This window comes from Clavelina lepadiformis, chromosome 1 (assembly GCF_947623445.1).
Source record: "Clavelina lepadiformis chromosome 1, kaClaLepa1.1, whole genome shotgun sequence".
NCBI classification, from domain to species: Eukaryota; Metazoa; Chordata; class Ascidiacea; order Aplousobranchia; family Clavelinidae; genus Clavelina; species Clavelina lepadiformis.
Genome location: NC_135240.1, coordinates 26,325,202 through 26,352,163, shown reverse-complemented (window position 1 = coordinate 26,352,163; position 26,962 = coordinate 26,325,202). Strand labels below are relative to the sequence as shown.

The 26,962-nt window shown below is 33.9% G+C and overlaps 2 protein-coding genes across 2 annotated transcripts; both read right to left on the bottom strand.

Moving 5' to 3' along the window:
* Window positions 1-1,850: 1,850 nt before the first annotated feature.
* LOC143467622 (transient receptor potential cation channel subfamily M member-like 2) lies at window positions 1,851-14,801 on the bottom strand. The gene is made up of 31 exons (XM_076965052.1): window positions 14,659-14,801; window positions 14,363-14,410; window positions 13,879-14,059; window positions 13,692-13,789; window positions 13,490-13,567; window positions 13,146-13,293; window positions 12,898-12,971; window positions 12,586-12,724; window positions 11,949-12,104; window positions 11,520-11,668; window positions 11,272-11,423; window positions 10,477-10,543; window positions 10,198-10,356; window positions 9,934-10,101; window positions 8,357-8,564; window positions 8,160-8,210; window positions 7,696-7,829; window positions 7,403-7,537; window positions 6,539-6,675; window positions 6,140-6,263; window positions 5,758-5,941; window positions 5,479-5,641; window positions 5,163-5,353; window positions 4,819-4,930; window positions 4,586-4,695; window positions 4,388-4,470; window positions 3,747-3,934; window positions 3,458-3,653; window positions 3,224-3,349; window positions 2,985-3,098; window positions 1,851-2,670 (listed from the first exon to the last, which is right to left on the bottom strand). The coding sequence occupies exons 1-31, from the start codon at window positions 14,740-14,742 to the stop codon at window positions 2,557-2,559; spliced, it is 4,071 nt and encodes a 1,356-aa protein (XP_076821167.1). The 5' UTR covers window positions 14,743-14,801; the 3' UTR covers window positions 1,851-2,556.
* Window positions 14,802-17,250: 2,449 nt separating this feature from the next.
* On the bottom strand, window positions 17,251-26,527 carry LOC143449766 (transient receptor potential cation channel subfamily M member 2-like). Its single transcript, XM_076950090.1, has 26 exons — window positions 26,384-26,527; window positions 25,733-25,801; window positions 25,466-25,649; window positions 25,235-25,329; window positions 25,033-25,125; window positions 24,693-24,825; window positions 24,422-24,501; window positions 23,961-24,099; window positions 23,695-23,850; window positions 23,441-23,583; window positions 23,019-23,173; window positions 22,827-22,905; window positions 22,384-22,542; window positions 22,135-22,302; window positions 21,688-21,862; window positions 21,469-21,525; window positions 21,308-21,373; window positions 21,066-21,178; window positions 20,775-20,903; window positions 20,507-20,622; window positions 20,131-20,257; window positions 19,672-19,855; window positions 19,319-19,454; window positions 18,430-18,629; window positions 17,827-17,938; window positions 17,251-17,602 (listed from the first exon to the last, which is right to left on the bottom strand). Exons 1-26 carry the CDS (start codon window positions 26,525-26,527, stop codon window positions 17,515-17,517), a joined length of 3,300 nt encoding a protein of 1,099 aa, XP_076806205.1. The 3' UTR covers window positions 17,251-17,514.
* Window positions 26,528-26,962: the final 435 nt, after the last annotated feature.

Below are 26,962 nucleotides of genomic sequence, written 5' to 3'. Positions count from 1 at the left end.
GAATTACTAATCAATTTTCAATGATCTTTGTCTTGTGCTCATGAAATATCTAAAATGAGATTTAGGCTGCTAATTTAGAATGTGTAGTAAATACGATTTTGCAACAGAAATGGCCAAAAATTTGCAAAGCTGTCGTCCGTTTCCTAATTTAAGCAGAATAATTTATTAGACAGATCCAACCTCACGTTTTTATGAATTAAAACCTATTCCCTCTGACACTTCCGTGGGCGCCAAGTTTGCAGTTAGTAATGCAGCTAAGCACGATAAATCTGTAAGTTTTTATAATAAGAACAAAAATCGAAAAGCATTTATAAAATAACCTATGACTCGTGACGTAACTATCGTAAGGTTATTATTTCATGAAATCCTAAACCAATTCAAATATCTGTTCAGTAACTCTTGCAATAGAATATTAAAGTTAAGAATGCAATTTTGGGCCAAAAAGATCAAATTTCGTCTACACTTCAGTCTGATCTAAACATGCGACTTAAAAGTTTTTAACGCATCATTTGCTAGGGTAATCTCCGCACTGATAAACAACACCGGTCATGCTGGTCTCTGATTGGTCTAACAAACGTTTAGAACAGCGGTTCCCAAACTTTTCTAAAAATTTTGCCTGGTTGTACTTTAGCAATTTTTTTGATATTTTGCGGCCCTATAAAAACCAAAGAATGGTATAGAAAAAAGTTAAAAACCACACAAATGAAAGAAAAATCAAAAACTATCAAATGCGGTAAGCGTTTAATGCGAGTGTTAATTGCAGCACTTGTTTTTCTGCAATTAACTCATCAATGTTTGGTTTTGGATAGCGCAACTCTCATGTCGTGTACCCTCTGAAACTGCTTTAAAGACTAATTCCCCAGTTTGGGAACCGCTGGTTTAGAACGTCTAACATTTTCATGGAAGTCGCAAAACTTTCGTATATATAGCTGCTTTGTGGAATATTAGTCCAAAGCATACTAATTTGACACGCAAAATTCAGAAAGCCCCATGTAGGATTTTTCAAGTACTGCTCCTGAAAGCCGGACCAACTGATCTGACCATAAATGCTGATGATAATCATTCAGATGTGTGTTTGCTAGGTTCCCAAATCAATTTATTTTTGAAACACATGATATGCAGAACACAAGCTCAGAGCTATTAAGCATTGACTAATCGCAAAGTTACAGATGACACTCTATGTTATACGTGAGCATTGATAATGATAAATCAAACGATTAAAAACTAAACTATTAAAAAAGCATGACGAAAAGATTGTGTAAAGATGAAGATAATGCTGTAGTTCACAGAAAGCATCGATAATAGTTAAACACAGCAAACAGCTGTTAGTAAGAACATTTTTTGATGAATACTGAAATTAATTAACTTCATGTAAGCGATTCATGATTCGGTGCTGATAACTAAAAAATGCACCAGTTAGTTAAACGATGCGACTACGCCCGATCTAACTGTTAGTTTTCTCTGAAACATAATTTTGAGTTAATGCATCGAGAATATTCTGATCAGATCGCCGTTGATGATATACAAGTAGGATCGTATTTTTATGCTTCCAACTCAGCTTGTTCATAAACAGAGCATGTGGAGCAGAATTAGTTCAAAGCTGAACAACGCATCGCAATCAAATTAGGACCAGCACTTAGATGTGTCAAGGCCTGAACTACAACTGGGAACACGTTAATGCGTAGATAATTAAAATCTAATACAGCAAGAGTGACAACGCATATTTTGGCACCAAACCTAAGTAGAAACATCCTGAAAATGTTGTTCTTATACAATATAACAAAAATGCATTCCGCTTTGCGGTATTTGTATATAATGCTGTAGATCAGCTTGGTCCAACTTCTTTTCATCGCGGGCCAAAATCAAAAATTTCTTTTATCTTGCGGGCCAATGTTTTTAAATTAGAACTGAAGAAATGTGAAATTAGAACTGAAGAACAATGTGACATTGATATTAAAACTGAAATTAGAATAGTTCAAAATTTAGCTATTAAATGCTGATCAATGTGACATCTGCGGTCGAGGTTCTTCCTCGACAATAGCGACTATCAAAGCTGACTATCAGTTCGCGGGCCAAAAAATCGGTGCTCGCGGGCCAACTTTGGCCCGCGAGCCTGCAGTTGGACCACGCTGCTGTAGATGATTGTGTCATGGTATACTTTACCTTCGTAAAATGTTGGAAAGTGCATGGAAACTATCGATTTAATACTGATGTATGGAAGGAGAATTTCTTGAGGAAATAAGAATAATCATACAGGAAGACGTCATTTAAAAACGGATTAGAATTGATACAGTTACGAATTTTATCTTAATTAGAACGTTCCTAAATGTTAAAAAAAACATAAAAATTAAAACCGCTTAACCTAAAAATATATGATAAAGTAATTATGTTCATTGCAAATAAATTGTTAATGGGTATGATAAAAGGCAAGCAATTTACAAAAGTTCGTGGTTAAGTGCAGCAAGTAGTTTCAGAAGTTTGAGTAAAAAAAAAGAGTAGTTCATCATTAATATGAAAAGTATTCTACACTACACAGATATATGAATGTCATCAATTCTATTCAACACACGACTTGCGGAAGGCAGCAACTTTTTTAATGAAAGATTCGTGATCTTCAAACAAGTCCATGGAGGCACCAACCTCTTTCCATTCTACTTCTTCATTGGGATACTTTTATGAAGAAGAAAAACTTTTGGTGAGTTTCAAACAAATTGACAAGAAGCAATACTCCAAATTAATTTCAATTATGGCGTACAAATAAAAACTGATCTTACACAATTACAATACATAGTGGCATTCTGCTCCAAAGCTAAACTAACTAAAATATTAAGAACTTGTAACTTGAAACCAACATGTGCACCTTCATTCATTATATTTTACTTCAAAGACAGTTCTACCATTCTGTGTTAATGAATCTCTACAAATCTCAGTTAACGGTTGTTAGCCGAGTGCTTTTAGTACCACTACTTTTATAACAAACATACTTCCAGTGGTACTTCGCCAAAGATTGAATTGTGTTCGTCATGAAAATTACAGACTGAGGTTTCAATCCATGCGTTGTCAGTGTTTCTACTATCATCTGAATAACCTTTGAAAACCTGCAAATAAGAGAACAACAATCTGTATTTTCATCATTCTTGTAGAACAGCTGGTATGTTAACCAAATCTACTTTTAAAATTGAAACTAAGATTGATTGAAGAAGACAGCCAGTGAAGCACCAACCTCGATCCAAGCAAAATTGAGAAAATAATCTTTTTTTTTAATGTTTCCGCTTGATTCCTGCAACAGCTTCTTAATAAAATCCCTTGCCCACGTATTAGCAACATTCTTCCCTCTTTTCACCATGCCCTTTTCAAGATCAGATTATCATGTATTAGAACAATGGAATAAACTTCTTTTATTGTAACAGCAAAACATGCTTAATATTAAAATGAAGTTGAATCATTATCAAATCACCCCTGGAATTGCCCATTTTTTTGACCAGTCGTTCCTTTTAATAGAAATAAATTCGATGACACGCAGTCCGTCTTTCCTTATTACGTCACCATTCTGATCTTTCTTCCATCTTGTAAACGCCCAGGCAGCGAAATGGTTTGGTCCGTATCGGCCCAACAAACCACGCCCTGTAAGACCTGTGCGACCTCTTGGATTCCTACGCATATATTACAAAGAACGTTATAGCAACAAACATGCAGTAGCAGAACTTGTGCAAATGTCTGTTTTAGTAGCTTATATTTTTGCTTACCTCGGCAAACCTTTTACAACCATGTAGAGACCTTCATAGCTTGTGCGATCCACTTTATTCTTACCGTCATAAACGTTAAAACGTATGTTGCCCATTGTGCCATCACTTAGTTCATTATCCGCCCAGTCTGACTTATTCATAACATTGTCACTTGTGTATGATCTTGGTTCATAATCATCATATGGAACCTAAACCAACCACGCTGGTAATTATCCGGTAAAAGTCAGGGCATACAGTAACCCTTGAAATTATAAAATGTGAGCACAAATTGTTGTTTGACCTGATTACCAGTAATTTCAAATCAATATCCACCAACAGGAAACCTAAATAGTCTGAAAAACTCTAAACTTGACCACTCGTCGTTTATTCGAAAATTGTTGAAACTAGTGTTTCAAAAAGTGCAAATAATAGTTTGATCTAGAAAGTTGAGACGTAGTGGTAATATAAATGAAAAATTTGTTAGACTCATGTTTGCTTCAATACAGATTTAAACTTTGTATGTCAGGAAAACAAAGTACCTACATACTTTCATGCTTTTAAAGCAAATATAAGCAATTCATACTTTAAACATTATCGCAATGACTATCAGTGGTTGCTGGGTTGCATCTTCAATTCAGATAAAACACTGGAAAAATACTTACATTCCATGGAACCATATAATCTTCCATCTTGAAGCGTTCAACATCAGTTCTAGGATATTTAGGAGTCCTTGATCGGACGTGAACTAAATCATTAAAAAAACTGCATCTTACCCAACAATGCTTATTGTTTGATATGTATAGGCTGTTTGTCTACACGTGCCTCAAAACAAATAATGAAGAAAAATATGAAGAAAGAACCTTCTTTTGCGGAATAGAGAGCACTTGTGACACGGGAGGTTTGTGCCAGTTTTTCTTGACGTTCTAATTTCTTCTCAACTGATTCCAACTTAATGGCAAGTTTTTCAAGTCTAAAAGGTTTACACAGCGAGAAAAAATAAATCAATTCTATTTAATGTATTTTATACATATACAGTATTGCATAAGCAATATTTGTTGAAAGGAGAATTTTTTCTTCAAATTAGCATAAAAACCTGGTGGAAGTTTCATTTTCTTCTTCTATTCGTTTATCTTCTAAATACGAGTCGGTTCGTGAATGTTCCCAAGTCAGTAGTCTTGTGAGCTCTTTTTCTTTGACATGCTTGGCTATTTCATCATAAATACGGCATTGAATTAACATTATTATATCACACCAACAATGTTATTAACTTTGTTATATCACATATTTTCAACATTATCTTGTTTACAATAAAATATGAAAAACCTATTCTATAGTCCATTTATAGTCTAAAGGTATAAATGGAATACCTATATTACTCTATTCTATTGCTATCTATTATCTTTCTCCAATTAGCCTTCAAAATACCAAAACTCTTACCAAACTTATTGTCCTTGCTACGTTTATTTTTTTTGTTTTTTTCCAAAAGCCACCGAACAATGCTTATAGTGTAAGAGATTATGCTGAATGGCACCACAAGACAGGGACGGAAATAATATTCTTCCACAAGATAGTATCTCTCAAACTTCCATATCACATCGGTTTTGTCGACCAACTTCTCAAATGTGTAGCTGCAAAAGCCAAAGTAAACTCAATGTAGAATCGTTGTTGATTGCATGGTTATTGCCAATTTATGGAATTTAGGCAAAACAAGTGCAAACTGTCATTCTATACATCAATTTAAACACAGTAGCACCTGAACATTGCAATCAGCAGATTAAGCAGCAAAACATTGACCAGCAGCATGTAAATTGCAGATAAAATTGGAACAAAAGCATTTTCTTGAGGACAATGGGGCATCCTAGTGTCAGTGTCATTATCAGTAACATTTGCGTTGCTGCATGTAAACTCATCAGCATCTACAAACAAAATCATTACAAAAATAACAAAAAGTGAAAAGAATCAAAACACTAACATCTACAATAAAGTGAGATATTTGTAACTCCTGTGTTTATCTCCTATGTTTTTTAATTACCCGGATTGTAATTTATTTCAGAGAGAAATAATTCTCCAAACAGTTGCCAGTACGGTTTGTATACTGATCCAACAAATATATTCTTAGCGTTCTTCTCATCAGGATAGAGCAACGCCTGGCTTGCCACACCATAAGCAAAGAAAATGACAGCCCAAATGAAGAGGAAAAATAATAGGTCTTTCAACTGTAACAGAAAACCCTCTTTATAAAACTCAATCCTTTTCCCATTCAAGTGCACAAATTTATACCAACAAAATAAAAAAATTTTGGTCAGCGTCTAAAACTTCACTAATACTTGGGATTTGCAAAAGTCAATATCTTGGTTGAGAAATTCTGCTGAGTGCATTCAAGCAAAGAAACAAATGAAGCAAAACATACTCACCATCTTTGTGACCATTAAAAGCTTAGGTCCAAGATCAGCATGCACCGCGAAGAGACTGAAAACTCGCAAGCAGTAAATTATAAATGAAATTGCTAAAAGAATCCTCGCGGGCAAACAAAAGTCACTAAAAAAAATATTAAACCCATTAGAATGATTCAATTTTTAATGAAGACATTTTATGGCTGATGATAACTCAAACTTATAGTAACTTCAGCTGATTTGATTCGTCTTGTCAGTTTTGATGTAATAAGCTTACATGACAGCTTGTATTGTGTTCAAGATATACAGTAATACAGTAAATAAATGATAATTTAATCATTATATTAGTGCGAAGTATTAATATATGTTTGTACAATTAGTAAAACAATACAATACTCTAGAAAACTTGGTTGAACTAACTGGTTTGACAAACTCTTTTTGAATAAAGCAAATCCAACAGCAAAAAATAAAAAACTGGCCAAATCCAGTTGATTGTCAGATCTTCTGATCCAAAACCACATTTTAAGCTTTGCTGTGCTTGCTGGCATGTGAATAATCTGTGGAAAAAAATCCAGTTAAAAACGGCTTTGAAAAAGAATGAATTTACCTCACTCAAAATTTTAGCAAAATGAAAAAGTTATTGAAATATTTAACAAACGGTGAGCAGTGAAGCGTAAAGTATTAAATCTGGTTGTTTTGCTCTTATTGACGCAATCTTTACCAGCACGCAACGTTTGCGGTCAATATTCAGTTCCACAAAATCAGAACAGATGTACGTACCCCTTGGGTGGTATTAGTCAGTGCAAACATGGTCTCTTTCCCTACTAAGCTATCGTGGTTTCAATTCTAAATTTCAATAAATTTTATTTGTCAAATTTTCTGGAAATTTAATAACAAGAAAATTGTTTTTTGTTTCAATCACTTGAACAGCAAAAGTTGCATGTGGTTTAATGATCATCTTCATTTGCACTTGTTTACTGCTTTGCTGGGAACTACAACAATTTTACGCACTGAATAACGAAGGTGAAATTTTCAGTACACAGTTTTATGTGATTGCACGTTTCTTTTTGTAAGCGTTAAGTTGTTTCAGTTTGCTTCACAAACATTTGATACATCTTGTATCGTAAAACAAACAAGAGTTAAACCACTAACATAACAATCTCCAAAGAAAGATCTTATGAAATTTGCAGCCTGCCAATTGCTAAAAAATGGTGGATGTTTAAACATCCGCATCACAGCCCAAGCTGAGTGGACACGACACAGGAAATGAAAGAGTGATGCTACCTGACGAACTTCATCCATTGCCAGCACAGCAACCCAACCAACCAGGATGTAGAGGATGACAGAGCAGTATTGAAGATTGTTTTGTTTTACGCCAGTACAAGAAAGAAGGGCAATTGCGAAAAGTAATAGAAACATCTAAAACGGAATGAAAAAAGATAAATAACAATAACATTAAAACACAAACGAAGCAAAATAATTTAAAACAACGGATATAACGAAGCTGCACATCACTGGAGTACAACATGACAAGAATATGAAATTCGGTGAATCTGTAAAATAACGTGGTAACATACCACGTAAAAAAAAACATTGCAGAGAAATTTGACGAATGGAGCTCTGTAAAAAGACCAAACTTCTTTCCACATTTTTGTCAGAAATTCTTTTATAGAGGACTTTTCCTGATTTTGTTTAGACGGTGGTGTTTTTCCTATTAAAAAACAAAAAAAATGGAATAATTAGTAGTAGTAGTAAAAACTGCAGTAGCAGGGAAAAGTCAAGAAACACGGTCGTCTTTACCTCTCTATTTAATTCAACCACCTGAAACATTTGACTGTAAGTCATACTCAGTCATGAAGTCATTTCAAGTGAGGGACAAGTCCAAAAACAAACAAAACAAAGCAACAAATTATAATGTTTACAAACCTTTAGCAGGAAATTGTTTTAAAACTATACTCATGGAAGTTTTAATGCCAACAATCAAACCACAGTAAGTCACTTTTGCTATAATCTAAGTGAATTAAAATGAGCAAAAAGTTACCGTTCATAGGCTGAGTTTCATCTGTAGAGTCTGCTTCTTCTATCGTAGCACCTATAAGAATATTTAAGAACTGTTAGCTATGGGAACAGATGAGAAATATTGCACCATGTGAGATAGAAACTATGACCTAAATACGAATTCTTAAAATGGCAGATATGGGCACCAAATCTTTCTAATTATAAATATACCAGTTTAACCTGAAGTTCGTTTTTGTAATCTTTCTTTGAGACAGCGATCTTCCAATGGTTTTAAATTGAGTGTCGGGACAAACAATGGAAATAAGACACAGAAAATTATGTGAAGCCAGAAGAAAATAGTTGACCAAAATCCATTTGCTGTCTTGCGCACAATTCCATACCAAATGTCTTCCAAATGGGACTGCACAGCTCGGTGGGACATGAATTCCTGTAATATTAATGAGGTAAATAGACAACGGCAAAATAAAACCAGTCCAACAACTATTAAAACGGTTTTAAAACTTGTATCAGAATGATTCAAGTTGCTGTGGAATAGGGTAGATGTTTAAATAACCAGTTTTCTAACTATTACTTCAATTTGCTGTCTCAATTTGATTTTGATTTGATTGATTGATCTCAATTCAATTTGCAATATATTACAGGAAATAATGAAAAAGAAAAGTATGCAAACGTTGCAGGTATCTGTATCAATAGATCATGATGTACATGTAATCATGTATAAAAAAGTTTTAAGAACGTAGCTAAATTTGTTAACCCAGTTTAATTTAGTTTTGCAAATTGACCTAGTTATTGGTCATCTTCACATTTTGATGAATTTTATACCAAGAAAATCAAACATTGTTTTTGCCGAAAAACTAAAAAAACTTGTATTCGCTGTACTAGAATTATTTATGCCCACAATAAGTGCTTGCCATGCATTAAGCCAATGCAATAAACCCCTTGCTATTTGAAGGCAAAAAGTCTTCATGACAAATGTGGAATGACATTCCACACGCTAATGCCACTGGAAAGGATATTGACAATAACAGTGCTTTTGCAACCTTTTTGACGACCATTTGCGCTTCTTCGTGCCACAAAATGTCATCAGCACAAGATATAGTTAAAGCTGTAAAATGTTTAGTAGGCTGTCGATGTAAGCCATTTATTTTTTGTTTTAGTTGTTGAAACTAAAAATTTCATAAAACAATCTGTACCAAAATTTGTATATTTGTCAACATTTGTAAAAAACAAATTTGACCAAAAAAACTTTGTCACTGCCATGCTCTTTTTAATGACAGCTTTATTCATTGTATATTGACAAAACAAGGGCAAGTTCAAAAACAATTTTGGCTAAAATCAAACAGTCTGCCTCTATCATGGCCTGGCATGAGGGTAAACAGAGAAATATCAAACTTGCACAACTAACCAACACTGTTTAAGAATAGCCCACAATCAGATGAAGACAATCAGATCAATCGATCAAATGCAACAAAGATACTTTTAAATAACCGTAAATAATTCAAAATAAACTAAAAATTTACTATATTGATGTCTTAAGATTTCAAAAAACATTAACAGGCGAGAATTTCATCTGCACGGCATTTTATCCACACCTTGTCCTAATACGCACTAATGCGTACAGACTCACAGCCTGGGAAGTAGTGGAGTACAATATACTGTAACGCTCATAAAAAAATGTTCCATAAATTACACTGTTTAACTCTCTCCGATTACACTCCAAAAATGAACATCTCAATTTAAGGCTTTTCAAAAAAAATACATTTTAGCACAAATAAAAATTACACTTATACCCTGACCTTGGCATTGGAACTCGCAGCAAGTTGCAAAATTGTGACACCTCCCCAGTTTTCAAGTATACGAGTCACTGAAAGAATAGCAGATTTAGAATTGCCTTCAAGAAATTTTGAAAGAATTCCTGTGGCTAACTTCTGGTATGTGTCAGCATGAGCATTGTATTGTGCTTCCTTGAAAAATAAACAGAATAAAACAATCAGCAAAACAAAAACATTTCGTAACTTTTGAACATCTTTTTGAATATTATAGAAGTGATGAATACATACTTGTTCACTCTGAGAAGACTTTTCAGCTAAGCGAGTAAGTAACTTGTGAGCCACAACAGCAGCAGCTAATTCTTCCTTTGACATAGCATTCCACAATAATCTGGCTGTTTCTTGCCTGTTGTCCATTACCGCCCACTTGAAAAGTTCGCGTAATGCTTGCTAAATAAGTCACAAAAATAAATAAACAAAAAACTTGTTTGAATGTTTTAAAAAACTGCAGAATGAAAAGGTTTTTGAAATCCAATCCACAGAACATTAATGCAAAAATGTTCTACTAACTTCGCGATTATAATTTCCTTTGTTTTCAGATGATGAGGGTTTTATTCCAAGAAGTGCATTGTACACGCTGAGTCAAAACAAGTTAATATAATTTAGAAATGTAAATGCATGGAAATTTCCACAACCATCAATTAATTGAAGTGTATAAGCATCTCAGAAAGATAAAAACCAATCTTAAGCTGCTAGAATTTTCTAAAATCATATTTTCTAATTTCAAAATAACACGTCGTAATCTTTAGTTTACTTCTTCATTTACACCAGTGGTTCCCAAACTTTTTCAGCTTGTGGCACACTGGAAAAAATAGAAAACGCTCGCGGCACACTTACAAGAGAAGAAATGTTGCTTTAAAAAATTACCCTACTCTATCGACAACGCTATAATTGTTTTCATCGTCACATGTGCTTATTTCTCAGCTATTGAAGCAGCTAGAAAGCTTTTAAGTCGCATATGCTTGTCTGCATGCCTTATTTTAAATATTTATACAATTATTTTCCAAAATTCCAAAAAGATTCGCGGCACACCTGAGAATCTGTGGCGGCACACAGTTTGGGAATCACTGATTTACACGATAAAGAAAACCAGGCCATAAAATGAGAGATTTTGCTTTAAACAACTAAAATAATGATATGATTAAACTCACAAAGAATGACTTGATAGCAATCAGTGCTGCGTTTTTTTTTTATACACATGTGTAGTTGCGTTGCAAACACTTATATATGTGCATTGTGTATTAAAAATAACAAGTTAGTTTCCAGTACAGCCCAACTATACATTCTTGTATGTAAACATATTACCGATTATAATCTTTGTATTTCCCATTCAATATGAGAAGTGTTTGAGATTTAAGAGTGTCTTCCTTATACAAAGAATTAAGTTTCTTCTTATTAAGAAAATTATCCATATTCCACCCATAATCCAAAAACAAATCAATGAAACCGGTTTGATCCTAATTCAATGAAAATCCAGTGCAAAATTTCCATCATATCAAGAAAACACAAAGATGACTCACGAAACAGAAAAATAACTTTGCAATGTAATGTACCTTCTGCAGAGCCTGCTCAAAGAAATTCCATTTATCCTCATCAGTCATTTTACGTTCTTCATCATCATTTAGTATGTCGTTCCGTGCGATATCACAACGATTCCAATTAAGAGCAAGTTGCAAATTTTGTTTTGTGGTGCTCTGGTCCTCTATTGTTAGAAAATAATTAACACTACATGACATAAAATAAGAAAAATAACATAAGCATAGGCAGATTTTTACATGGAAAGTAATGCTGGAGGAAATAGAGGTGCAACTTATAAGCATGACAGGCCAAATACCTTCAACGTTATAAAATGACAGTTATACCTGTATGTAATAGTATGATGTCATAATCTTTATTAATTATTCACCAGCCCAGAATAAGACAAAAATTGCTAACTAGATAAACCAAACATGCCACCAGCAATAAAATAAGCTTATCTTTACCTTTCAGTATGGCCTGTAGTATTGCAATATCAAGATTGGCAACAGAGTTATTCTCATCCAAGGAAAAAATTGTGATCAACCTCTTCTGCATCAGACATTCTCTTGCCCAATTGGTCCATTCTCCAAGCTGCGCAGATTTATATGCAATGCCTTCTTCTGTGAAGTATTTAGTTAACATTAATTTGTTTAATCTTTCAATAAAATATCCAAAATAACTGATTTTACCAAATCTTACATGATTAGTAATAATTTACATTATATTATACTGATCACTTTTGAATTAAATAAAATTGTTTTGAAACAAACTGATAGCGACTTGATTAACAACAGATTTTACTTCAGGTACAACAAAACTGAACAAAAATCGTTTTAGTGTTCCTGTCATCCTGTGGTATATTTAAGAAAAAAGTGAAGAAGTGCAAAACGATACATCTTTACACTAGCTACTACCAACAACAGAAAAGTTCTTAAATGTTATTTATAGTAAAGCAATATACTATCGATTTGAAAGGCAATTACATTGAAATTATGATGTAAGTAATGAAGTGCACCAAAAGTGCATACAGAGTATAGCTCATGGGGTCTGTGAACAGTATGAGTTGTACATGTACACTAGTTCAAATAGGGAACCTGTTACCTGTTAATAGGTTTGCAATCAAGCTTTCATTAACCGAGTTAAATGGTTCGTCACAAAGTCTGGAGAGAATATTTGCCCAGCCACCAGTGTCAGCCACTATGACAACAGGTGTTTGTTCCTGCAATGCGTCATGGACTGTCTACAAACGCAATAAGAAAAATTGTCTTATTTTTTAAAGTCTAAGAAACTCAACCTAAATCATGACTAAATTGAAAGCATTCGAAACAAGTCAGTATCAACAATTAAGATGAAATACCTAAAACACTAAGCACAAATAAGTATTAACTTTAGCTAAGGTGGCTAAAAAGTTACCTTTAAAGAACCTTTACCTCCCTGAACGAGAATGCAGACTACCGGCACTTTTCTGCTCGAACTATTCCAGTGTGCTAAATAAGTTTTGAAAAGAAATACATTTTAAAAACAATTTTTGAAATAAACGAGCATGTGTATACGAACTAAAATAATGTTACAGTTACTGTCGTTTTGAAAATTTGATTTGAGAAGTGGGTGCTGTATTCCAAAAACGTTATACCGGTATATATGCTCTGTCCTGAACTTACCAACATCTCTTTCCAACCTGGCGCGAAGTTCTATTTCTTCGCCAAATTTACTCTTCTCTTTATGACCACCAACCAGAATGAAATGAGAATGGTGTTTGTCCAAGTATACCAGTTTTTCAGGTTTATGTTGCACTTCATAATAAAAGCTCTGAATAGAAAACATTTTAATTCACATTAAACCAAACTAAAAGGAAAAAATAATGCATAAAGTATATAACTCTCTGGTACAAGTACTGCCTAAGTCAAACAAAGCAAAAAAGAAAAATAGTCAAAGGAACAAATTCAGCAGCAGTATATAATTGCAAAATCCTAATAGTGGTTAAGATGTATAAAATGTAACATACCTTTTTTTTCTGAATGTATTCCTTCAACTTATTTTGACGCTGCAACACTCCAAATGTGGCAATACCCAGAACAGTGGCCTTATAAAAACAACAAACTAACACAGTCTTATAAATAGTCTTAAAAAATGTTAAATAATTAAGAACATTGCACAACGAGTGTTAGGTATAAGTATTGTATTAGGAATGAAAAAAATGGAAATACCTTTATATCGCTGTCCTTAGCAACCATGTGTTCATGCACCGCCTCCCCAACAAGTTCCATCACTCCAGTATGAGTTCCACCAGATATTATCCAGCCTCCTTTAGTAAAAATACACCATTAGTTCAGGGCGAAAATAAACAGAGCAAATACTGACCGAAGAGCAAGAAATTTCATGGGCGCAATGTACCTGTGTCAACTGCAGCTTTCACCAGACTTTTTCGAAGTTCTTTTTTTTGACTTGATTTCAGATTAAAATTTTTTGCTCCACCAGTGATAGAAATTATAATATTTGGTTTATTCATTTTCCATTTTTTGATCAACAAGTCATTCAAGAGATTCTGTCCAGATTCGTTCGAGACAATGGCATACTGATAACAAAAGCTTCATAAAGTAAACTTTACTTTTACAAACGTATACTGGACAAAGAACAACAGTTAATTGCTATAAGTGTGGGGCAAATTTAAATATAATTGTGATGGAGGTGGTAACGATTATGACACCACAATGTCAAATCCACCTGCGAAATTCATTCTACAAATGGACCATTCACCATCAATATATGCAGTACTACATCCAATATTTACATAAATGTAAAGCTTGCTGAGCAAATCTTGCAGCATAATGGCAACTTGTTAAAGTGCTGTATTTTAACAAAAAACAGAGATGCAAACCTTTGCGGGATCTTCATCATGATCAAAGTGTATCTGTCCATCTTTGATCTGTGGAACAAAAACCAAAGCTTTTCTTGGTAAAAAAATCACAATATTAAGCATTAAAGCAGAATAAGCGTTTTTTCTTTTAAATAGTTAAAATCAATTTTCAGCTGATTAAGTCATAACTCATAACCATGCAAAGTATGTCGGACTATATGAAAACTAAGTTCAAATATCAAGAAATGCAGAGTTAACTTTGAGTCACTGTTGTTTGTACGAAGCAATTTCATTGCTTTAATTTCCAGTTACGATACCTGTCCGCTTCCATCTTGTTCAGTGACTTGATCTTGTGCCTGAATGAAAGTGTCCATTTCAACGCCATTGGATCTGCTGGCCATACTTGGACAAAGAAATCATTTGCTTGTCAACATCTAACCCTTAACTTATGAAAATATTTTAAAAAGATTAAACATTGAAATATATACAGAATTCACAAAACCAAGTTATATTGTATTGTATTGTTTATTATTTGCCATTAACTGTGCGGTGCGAAAGTTACGATGCTAACCGTTGTAGTTATTGCACAATAAAAACCACATGCTCACGAACAGTAAACGAGTAGGAAAAAGTGGCAAAGCCCAAGGGATTAAAACATGCAAGATAGCAATAATGCAATTGTGCTATAAGATGGTAGGTTAGCATGGCTACCAAACCCACAAAATAATTCCTAAGTTTAATGGAATTTGATGACAAAATAACACACACAAATGTACATATATTTGTTCATAGGCACATCAATCACACGTGTTATTCTACTTAAAGCATTGCAAATAAAATTGGCTGTTTTGCAAAATTTCAAAAGGTTGTAAGTTCAAATTATGGCGTGATACATTATTTGATTATTTCGTCAAACAGCCTGTTCACTCAAACATAGTTAACTAGCTATCACAAATCTCTGGTAGTTACACAGTTCACCAATTTAAACTCTAAATCAATCAAAAATTGAGTGTGCAAATTGAGCAGCAAGCACAAGATTTAACATCGCGCACACCGAAGTTGTTATCTTCACACCGATTTATAATAAACAAATTGAAGCTGGTTATATGAACGCCAAATTATGATAAATAAACAAAAAATGAGGCTTGGGTGCACACCACTACGCCAAAACTTGCATCTTTGCTGCATGCACGGTTTCCCGTCGGAAACTGCCGCATTTTCCAGTCTGCCAGTCAGGTAGGTCTATTTATAACCTATAGGCGGAAGCCTGAGTTACTGGTAGGCTATAAGACCAAATTTGTAGCGTTAAGTTTGTCAGAGTGCCAGCAATCGCGCTGATCACGCTATTTTACTACTTGCATTTCCCTTGATTTATGCATGCCTAAGCATTTGGGCTGTAGCATAAAGCACGGTGACTGTAAAATGTATAGCCTATAAGCCCTATGCTATGCCCTGCAATCATAGAACGTAAGTTTACATTGAAATTCAATGGAGCGTTAAGATGGATAATAAAGTGTATTAACCTTTTGGGATTTCTATGGTCTTTAAAAAATACAACCGTCACAACAGAGAGAAGAAAAGAGAAAGACAGAGAGAGCCTTTAGCATTTGATCTTACAACACGAACACAGTCTGAAAAGAAAAGATTACATGTTTCCTGTAATTGCAATTCAAATTCAAATTCAAATAGAAAAGGATGAATAGCCAATACAGAAAACATGAGTTGAAGATAATTTGATCATTTGATCGTAAGCTGTAGGGGTCATGACCCAATTCAAAGAGATAGGCTTTTCAATGCAAAATGCATTAAATGAAGAAGCTACTATTGAAAAACCACATCATATAGGCTACCTCCCCTGAATTTTGGCTTGCAACGAGATCTAGGTTATGACTGCCTGCAGTTTTAATTTGGACAGAATTCTTCTACTCAATTTTCTATAACATTCACCTAAATTTTACAGCAAGTTTTGAGCTTAAAAGTTTAGGACAAATACTCCAAAGTACCAAACATTCAAACCCACATCAAATTTATAACTTAGCCTAGATCTGCGACGAGCTATCGTCAAAGCAATAACAAAATAAATCCACATCGACGTCACATGCGCATTGGACCGGTCCAATATGGTCATATAATATGCGGTCAGAAACGTATAGAGAAAGGCATTTTTCTGGGTAATAAGTGAAGTATGTTTGAGAAGCCATTATACAATTGACTTGAAACAAAGGAACGAGAAAGTCGGATCAAGGTATGTATTCAAACCTATCAGTTTTTTGACTAAAATGTAAAACAAAAAACATAGAAAATATTGCATTAAAACATTATATATGCTATTGCACATAAGGATAATTTTTTTATTAGAATTAACTAATCAACATAACAATTAATTAATAAGGAGTTTGGTTTTCTTTATCCTAGTTGATCTCATGCCCCGATCTTAGAGCTACACTGTATTCATTTTCTAGCACATTATGACTTTCCGCTCCAGTTTTTGTCTGTGTGCTTGGTTTGGAGGGTATTGGTGTTTACTTAATCTGTATCTGCTTAATATAATTTTATTTATGAATTATTGCAGTACCACAGATTGATTGACACTTTAACTAAGGTTTTGTTATTTATGGCGTCGTTTTTATCACAAACACCTATCTATTTCAAAGATGCGATGAAACATTCATAGCATAAAAATGCAGCGTAATTTTTGATATAGCTTTAACTGGTTTAGGTCATGATAACAGCATGTGTTTTGAGTGGATCGTATGTGGAAAATCTATTCTTTCAAGTCAGCAGCCTGTCCAAGAATTTTACGTTTTGCCCTAAGTGCAATTCGAATATTTGAAATGCGTAAGATGTGGACATATTTCAGTAAACCACAGCTGTGATTAAAATGTATTTATTATTATGCTTAGAAGCATTTTACAGAAATGCGGTAGTAGCCTATAACTGAAATGTAAATGTGCAATTAAGCTATGTAAGAAAACTCATATGAATTTACAAAGAAGACATGCAAAAGTGCTATAAAATTATATAATAATGAGACCTATAACAGGACACTATCGCGTAAAATTGCAAAGCAAAAATGCCAGTCAATGACAAATTATCCAAAAGTTGAAAAAGCGTTTAGCTTTGTCAAATCGATAATTTATTTTTATGCAATAACAAAATGTCCAAATTGCTTTTCATAAGACTTTCTTCACAGAACTGATTTTCCCTTGATATTTCATTTTCGCTTGAATTGTTTGTAATGTGCTCACCAGTTTGTCCAATCTTTAATATACAGGTGTTGATCATACAATAGAGAAGTTTTAAACACACTTTTTATTCACTTAAAGCTAACAGCTTACGTACAAATAACACAGTCAACAATTGCAGAAACGATTTTACAACGTATTATATATATATATAGGCCTATATAACATTGCATTATACAACGTATAAATATAGTGAGCATTAAGCCATTAGAATTAAGGAGATATTAATTAGGTTGTTACCTGTATGAAACGCTTGCTTCTGTTTTTAATCGCTCGTTCTCCAAGTAGTCACGTGTTCTTGATTGCTCCCAATACACAAGTTTTTCCAGTTGATTTCCAGTGATTGTTTTTTCTGAAAAATATTTAATTTGTGTTTTTTTAAATCGGTTTTCATGTGATTTTCTTTTGTAAACTTATTTCGTTGAATAATCTAATAAAATAGAGTCTTTACCACTTAGTCCTAAAACAGACTATCGAATTCAATTTGCAATGAACAAACTTTTAGTTGTAATTAATCAATCTTTTACTATTGCGTAAATTACAATTTTAACCCCTAAGAAAAATGTATTAGGCGAAAGTTTTTACTGTCAAAAACAAGTAGGCTAATGTTTTGGTATGTTATAATAGCAAAAATAAAAATGATTAAAGGTAAGAAAGAAAAAACGTGAAAAAAAGAAAATAGTTAAAGCCGTAACACAATGGTTAGTTTATGTAAAAGGTTAATACTGGGAATTCATCTTACTGGTGTACATTACAGTCATCAAGCCATCACCACAATAGGCAGCCACCAAGCAAGTTTGGCAAAACACGTTTCCTACGTGTAATCAAATACAATTAACTCACTAAATGCGCTATCTTTGGTTGCCGCGTTTTTACACCCATTGCATGTGGATCGAGCAATCCATGCGAGGATCCTATAAACGTAGTTGACAATGTTGAGTGGAGCTACCAAGCAAGGGTGGTGGTAATACTCTTCGACCAGTTGATACTGCTGAAACTCCCAAATGACGTCGGTCTTGGAAATCAGTTTATCGAAGGTGTAGCTGCAAAATTATACAAAAATGTTACCGATAGTTACGTAATAAATCGATCTGTACAAGTATGTAATAGTAGGCTAAGCATAACTTAAGTCGATTGCTATGTAGTTCTCTTATGGCCACATTCTTATCCATTTGTTGGATGTGTGTTGATGTTTCGAAACTTTTTTACGTTATCGCAAGTCGCGTTGTGTTGCTAACAATAACAGAGAATAAATTCTGCTTAAATGTTATGACCAATCATATTACCATGTTGTTATGATTATATCTGTTTATAAGATACAAAAGCGAGCGAGATTAATTGTGATTAAGTTTGTGACTAAGTTGGATCATATTCAAACGTTAAAGTCAGATTAAGATTTTTTAATCAACTTAAGGCAACCTTCTGATGATATAAAGGTAGCATATCGGTGATGTCCAAAACACTATGGGGTCCCGATAACGCTTCTAAGGTGAAAAACTGACTAGTCGTAAAGTGTTAAAAATGTGCAGGTCATTGTGTTTGGTCATATTATGCGGAAAGATGGATCAACTAATCTACAAGAGGTTCCCCTAAAGCATGAGAAATATGTTGTTCGTCAATCAAATAAAATGGCAAGCAATGGACAGAAGCTGGAGGCAGCATTTACTTTATGAACGACTGCTGTAAAAATATTGTTTGCCGCTACTATAAGCAATCAACAATACGCCTGAACGTGAACGTGGCGATGAGAAAATTAAGCAGCAGGACACTGACAAGCATCATGTAAATGCCAAGTAGAATAGGAACAAAAAGAGTTTGAGTCGGACATTCGCGATCAGTCGATGGTCCACAATTGTACTGCCCGTCATCTAGAGTAGAAATGAAGTTGTTTATAACATTCAGAAGCTCTTACTCTGTTAACCATCGACTCTTTAACTCTGTTAGTTAATATGATCAAAGTGTATATTTTGTTTATTAACACAACAATATAGAAACTTTATACCTTATCATAAAGACATTGATTTCGAGTGTTGAAAACACTAAATTGTTGTAACCCAAGTCGGACAGAATATGTAAACCAACCACCTGGATCGTAGTTCACTTCTTCCAAAAACAATTCCCCATAAATGTGCCAGTAGGGTTTACTGATTATTCCTTGAATCACTCTTCCTACATCTACTTCATTTGGGTATAGTAACGCTTGACTGCTTACGCCATAAGCAAATAGAAAGATCAACCAAATGAAGAGAAAAAAGGCAAGATCTTTAATCTGCAAATATAAACATTTGCTAGGTTATGATATAAGATGATAAAGCCTGCTGCATATTAAATTAATGCACTTTTCAAACTCTTTGAAAAATGCACTGTACACTAATAATTATCGGCTTCAACAATCTTATTTTTCATTTTTGTATTGGCCCATACCAGGGTCGCATTTATGTCAACCTATTTGCTACTCTAAAGATTTTTACGAAAAAGTTCGTGTATTCAATAAAACTTTTTACTGTGAAAAAGTATTTAAATCGAAATCAAAAACTCACTCACCATTTTCACCACCATCATAAGTTTCGGTCCAAGATCTCCGTTCACTCGAAATAAGTTGAAGAAACGCATTGTATAAATGCAAAATGAAGGTACCAGAAGTGCTCTCGCTGTGTATGAACTAACATTTCTAAAAACAATTTATATAAATATGCAACACGCCACAGTAGAGTTTATATGAATTCTGTTACAATAGATTTAAATATTTTATTAGTTATGAACATATAAATGAGATGATGACGATATGTAGTTACACAACAAAATACAAGTAAAGGAACGAGTTGTTATTCATAACGTTTATTTCTTTCGTTCTACAACTTTCATGATAATCTACCAGTCTTTATGTTCCAATAGATGAAACGATATATACAGAGTTTACCGCAGAAAAAATCCCGGAATGAAAAGAAGAAATGCAATCACATCTAACTCATTTTCTGGTTGTCTTATCCATATCAAAATCTTTTTCCAGTAGACGTTGCTTTTGGTGTAATGTATCTGTGACCAAGACTTATTAGACTTCTTGTTAGATAATCATAATCAGGCTAGAGGACCGTAAGTTAAATGATGATATGTTTCCAGAGAGAATTCTACAAGTTACAAAAGTGTAATATATAGTTACAGAAATTTAACGTTACATCTACATTTACATCGTGAATTTCTTCTGCCCCAATTGTTAGTATCCACGCAAACAGCAGCCAACGTGAAATAGTGCAGTGTGAGCCACAACCAGAATAAAACGCAAAAAGGATGTTGTAAGCGTAGAAAAGCAAAAAGATCTTAAAATAAAAATAGGTCGCATTTGATTACAAATTTACATTGCAACAAAGAAGATTTGGTAAAAAAAGTTACAAATGTAAAAATACCATATGTAAAAATCCCAACTGAATGTATCTGCTTAAATGTATTGCTAAAATCTAGAGCTTCATATATATACTTACCACATAAAACAATACATGCATGACAAATTTAACTAACGGGACTTGATAAAATGCATGCATTTTTTCCACCGCAGACAGCCCTTTTCGAAATGATTTTGCATTTCGTTTGCCACCTGTAATACAACAAAAAAACTTTACTTGCAGGTAATTTATGCATACTGTACATTCCCGATTACGTATCGCTAATTGGCAGAAAGGATGTCATTTAATTTATAAGGATGCTCAAAGTGTTAATGAATCACCTTCAACATTAACATTTTCTTGGTTATTGTTGGCTTCAAAGTCACTTTCTGTTGTTACCGGAAATACTGGGTAAAATTTTTATACATTTAACTCATATATTGAAGTAGGTTTTAATTTGAATGCAATTGGTTCAGATGCAAACTAAGTTAAATTAAGCTACCGTTTGTGACAAACAATCTTCCTAACTTGGGAGCGATAAAGGATGATCCAATTTTTTCTGCAAAAACAGTTGGGTTTTAAAATTTGGTGTTATGTTCCACACATTGTTTTCAAAATTTTTTTTTAATGCTCAACAGATTTAACTTGTTTATTCTGATAAATACAAAATAAATTTAAGTTAAAAAACAAAAACGCAATCGGAGGAGTTTGATGTAATCACCTGAACTGTCTTCAAACTTCAAAAAAAGTGGAATAAGAATTGGCAAAACAAAACAGACAATTATTTTAATCCAAAATAAGATCTCAGCATGGAATCCATCATTATTTGGTTTGACCATTCCACGTAGCCAGGTGTTGGCTAAATGCCATTGAACAGCGGCATGTGCCATAGTATCCTGCAAAGCATTTTTGATTGAGAATTTTTAATACAAGCAAAATGCGAAAAAACTTTTAAAATGTCAAATCTTGAACAATCTGGCCAATTCAAAATAAAATACAATAATAAAATATAATAGAATAATATGAAATAAAATGATATAATATAGTATAAATGGTACAGTATAATGTACTGCTGTACAGTATATTCAAACTCACATAAGTCTTATTGTACATAAAATTTGACATTTATTGAGCGTATGGAAGCTTTGCGAGTTACAAACAATCTTACAAAATCTGTGCATTCCAGCGCCAATTGCAAGCAAGTCTTATTTCCCCAGTTACAAAGTTTTCGAGTCAGTGAGCTTGCAGTGCGTTCTGCATCATGTTCAAAACATTTGGTAAGAATTCCATTTGCAAGATTGCGATATATTTCTGCATGGTCGTTGTATTCGTTTTTCTACATTCAGAAAACAAACACAAGCATAAATAGCTTCGAGTTAAACAATTTTATTTTCGACAGTTTGCTTTCGATCTCCACCCATTCTGCCTGCATCGATTGATTAGCCATTTGTGTGAGCATACTGCTGGCAACGATAGCTGCTGGCAGTTGATCTTCTGACATTGCATCCCATAATATTCTTGATGTAGTTCTTCTGTTGAGTAGCACAGCCCATTTGAAAAGTTCTCTGAGAGCCCACTAAAAATTAAGCAAAATTTGTTGTCTACGTCATCATCGTATAATACCTGATGTTTTTTGTTTATTTCACACATAGTATGTAGGTTTAAAATATTTTAGGCTCCCTAAAAATTTATGCACTTTCATATACGTAGTAGATACCTCATTTTCCACACTTGAAACACGTAATTTGAATGAATGCACTTACTTAGCACTACATTACACTTACTTACTTCAACTTAGCATGGCATCAGGTAAAACATACTATTTTTTAATCAAACACAAAAGTATTGAAAAATGTTTACCAAGTATGCAATTGCATCAGAACTTTTTTCCAGCTGAACACTTTGTTTGTCTTTAACTTTAATCAAAGACTTGAAAGCTCTGGTGAAAAAGTATTCTTTTAAGACAGCGTTTGACATTACTTTCATAAGTTATGATTTCATATTAGCTTCTATACATCAACAATGCTTCTTTTCCAATATTATAAGATTTACCTATCATGTGCCCATTCTTTGCGAACCATCAGTTCGTAGAGCGGTGTGTGTGCCTTTACACAATTTGTGTACAAATTCTGAAGATCACTTAGTGTCATACAATCCAGAAATTGCACTTTCCAATCCAAAAACATTTCAATAAAATCAGTTCTGTCCTGGTTGAAAAGAATAACCATGTTACTACTGTTGCCTTTACTAAACTTTAAAAAGGACTTAATGGTTGGATTTGATCATATATTGCTTCAAGGTGACTGCTGATTATGGAAATTGTTAAATTTCAATGAATCGGTGGACACACTAACGTAATATATCTCAGACTTTGCCTGTTATAGGTACAAGTCATAGACACCTTAAATAGAGGTGTCACCTATTTAAGGTGTCTATGGTACAAGAACATATTGAGAAAATAGCGGCGTTAAAACCTCTTGCAAAGCTTGTTTGAAATACAGCCACAGGTCTTCGTTGATGATATCAGCTTCCTCAGTCAAGATATGGTTTTTCGCAAAATAACAACGGTTCCATTCCATTGAAAGTTTTAAAAGCTGTTCCGTTGAAACCTCCCCTTCTGAAAATTTAATGAAGTCATTATGGCAAAAGTACCTATTCTATGAAGTCCTCTTTTTCAAAACTTTAATTTAAAAACGAAATGATTAAGCATATGTCAGTTAATACCGACCAACTTTAAGAGCTTGCAGAACAGCTTGATCCAATTCTCCAAACGATCCATTTTGATCGGTGAAGAAGATTGTCATGTGTTTTTTCATCTTTATGCATTCTGTAGTCAGTTTAGTCCAGCTGTTAAGATCTGCTTTGCTGTATTCTATGCCTTCGTCTGTGTAAACATTGGGTAATTTTCTGTTATCTTACAGACGTCGCTTCCAGGCAATTCGCATTACAAGTTGTTTAAGATATGTTCGATTGACACATTGAAAGTCAATTTACCTGCCAGTAAATCCACCATTTTCCTTTCGGTGACAGCTTTATGTGATTTATTATACAAATTTGAAAGAATTCTAGCACAACCTTTAGATTCAGCAACCACAATGACTGGTGATTTTTTCTTTAGGGCAGAATGAACGGCCTAAATGTAAAGAACGTTGAACAATGAGAGTTAACTGCATAGTCTACCTACTTTTGTAAAGTCGTTAGTCGTGTTCCGTAGACTATCATGTTATGTTATAAAGGTTATGTCGTTGGCTTTTATTCTATAGTCTTTGCACGTATTGTCTACAATATTCTGAAGAAAATATGTATTAACCTACAGTGGCCCAGTTGGTAACAATTATATTAATGAAACATCCTAATGTTCTTAACCACTTCTATACATATACAATCAATTCATTACTTTTAAAAATTGTCTGCAGTTTGCAATAAAATTGCATGTTTGCTGTGCTTGTGCATACCTTTAGTGATTCAAGTCCACCGTTTATCAGTAAGGATAATAAAGGGGTCTTTCTCTTTTGTGGTTCTCCAATCTTTTTTGCTGGAAAGTTAAGTGAAAAAGCTTAGTGCATACTACTGTGTTTACTTTATGCTTGGAGTGGATTAATTTCCAGGTCGTAAATTAAAAAAGGGCTTTTTTTAACCATGCTAAGGTATGTCAACTGTTAAATTAGTCTTTCCGATGGTTGTCGTTCGGTTTTCTGAGATACTTTTTCTAATAACTTAACCAACATATTAGACTTTCCAAACTGGCACGTTTCTCATCATCACTTCCAAATATATACCGCAAACCTTCTTCCATCAGCAAGAAATGGGTGTGATTTTTTTCCAAACCGTTTGCATTGTTACATTCATATTCCGTATACTATAAAGATTAAATAGTGTTTATTTGCAGTTTAGAAGAGCTAAAAAAATTGAAAAAATGCATGAACACTACCTTGAATAAAAAATTTAATTAGAATATATTCAATTCTCTTCTTATTATTGTCTAATTTTCTTATAATTAAATTAAGGAAATTTTTTGTTGCTTTTCAGGACAGTAAAATTACTAATGAGCTAACAGCTGGGCTACCTCTTCAAAATCTTCACCTTCAGCAAACGAATTTTGATAAAATTTTTCATTTTCATCCACGGCACCAAAACTAGCAACCCCGAGTGCTATTACCTTTAAAATCGCTGGGTGTTAAATTTTTATGTTTAAAACTTTTGAGCAATGCACTTGTCATCACAAGTTATTTATTTAAAGTAAAATGTTTGACTTGTAAGAAATATACCCCCGAATTCATGTTGGCACTGGAGTTTTGGCGAACCATTTTACCCACCAGTTGTACTACTCCTGAATTTGTACCACTAGTTGTTATCCAACCACCTTTCGCAAAAAATAAAAATCACAAATTTACGAGTAGTAGTAATTAACACTTGTTTTGTAAACATCGAAAGCTTATGTTGCTGTTCCCTTTTTCACAACGTTCAACATTTTGACAAATTTCTCGACAAGAGCCTACCTGTTTGCAGAGCAATTTTTCTTACACCTTGTTGGAATTCCTTTGTCATTCCAGATGTTAATGCAAACTCATCGTCACCCCCTCCTGCGATGGAAAGTATAATGGAAGGTGCAGTCAGGTTCCATTTCGATGTTATTATTTCGTAATTCATCTGAGGACTGGCGTCTTTTGACACAATGGCGTACTATGAGATGTACAAAATGATTTTATTTTGTACTAAACTTGTTGTATTGGAAGTCTTCAATAAAATCAAATACTTGTGCTTACATCAGCAATTCGGTCATGGTCGTCGCTAAACTTTACTTTTCCAAAGCGAGGGTGTGTCTTCTTTGAAGCCTGTAGAATAACGACACAAGTTCGTAAATCAAAGAACTTAAAAATTGTCACTAAAGAAAATATCATTTATTTTATAAAAACTGGATAAAATAAAGTTTTGCACATTATGAACCATACAAGAATATGCAACTTTCGTTTGCATAAGATCATAATTTAGAAACATTACGTTGCTGACATCCAACATAAAAACGCATCCCTTTGGCAACTGTACTTAACGTGATGATAACTTCAAAGTGTTAATACTTCAATAAAACTCTAGCGTTTTGGTTGTTTTGGGTGTCATGGCAAAATAGGTGTCTCGAAGAATAGGCGGAGAGCTAAACCCAACGCACTCGAGTCCAGGCCAGTAGCTTCAAGCGTTGCTCTACCGAGCCGCTACCAGCAGCCGATTTTGAGAACGAATCATAAACTAAAGTCAACGCGCACTCGGCTAGCTTGCGTTTATGATTGACTCGCGCATGACTATAGTATTAGTGACGTCATTGAGGTTCTGGACCTTAAAATTTGTTCTTCCCTAGGAACCCAATTTCCCTCGCCCGCCTTGCCTTAATGCAAACAAGGCGTAATTCCCAAAATACTTACAACTGGCCGTGGTGAAATCGGTTGAAATTGCGGAGGAGATGGTGGTGGCTGTGGAAGAGGTGGTGGAGAAGGAGGAGGTGGAGGAGGAGGTGGAGAAGATGGAGACGTTGCTGTTTGTGAGTTTTCCACTTCAGTTGTCTCCATCGATCAATCTTTTAGTTTGAATTTCAGAAACACTCCTACGCTATTGGAAACGATAAATGATATAGGTTATAGTGAGCCACAACTAATGACAACTTTTGCCAATTTTATCTGTTTCGAAGTTTGTTGTTTGTTTTACGCTGCAAAACACAAATAAAACATGTAATTTACTTTTTACAATACAAATCAAACGTGGACATTTCAGTGTAAAGAAACATGTTGCCAACTACTGTAATTTCAATTGTTTTGTTTATGTAAACTAAGATTGGCAACCCGCTCAAAGATACTCAAGCTTTCGATTGCGATCAAAAATGATCGATAAATTTAAACTCTTTTGTCTTTTTAAGTTTCAATATTTTTTTGTCATGAAGCCACATGACCTTTTCAATGTATAGTTTGTATGGGGACTTAATAATCTCTTATGTATAAAAAGCTGTA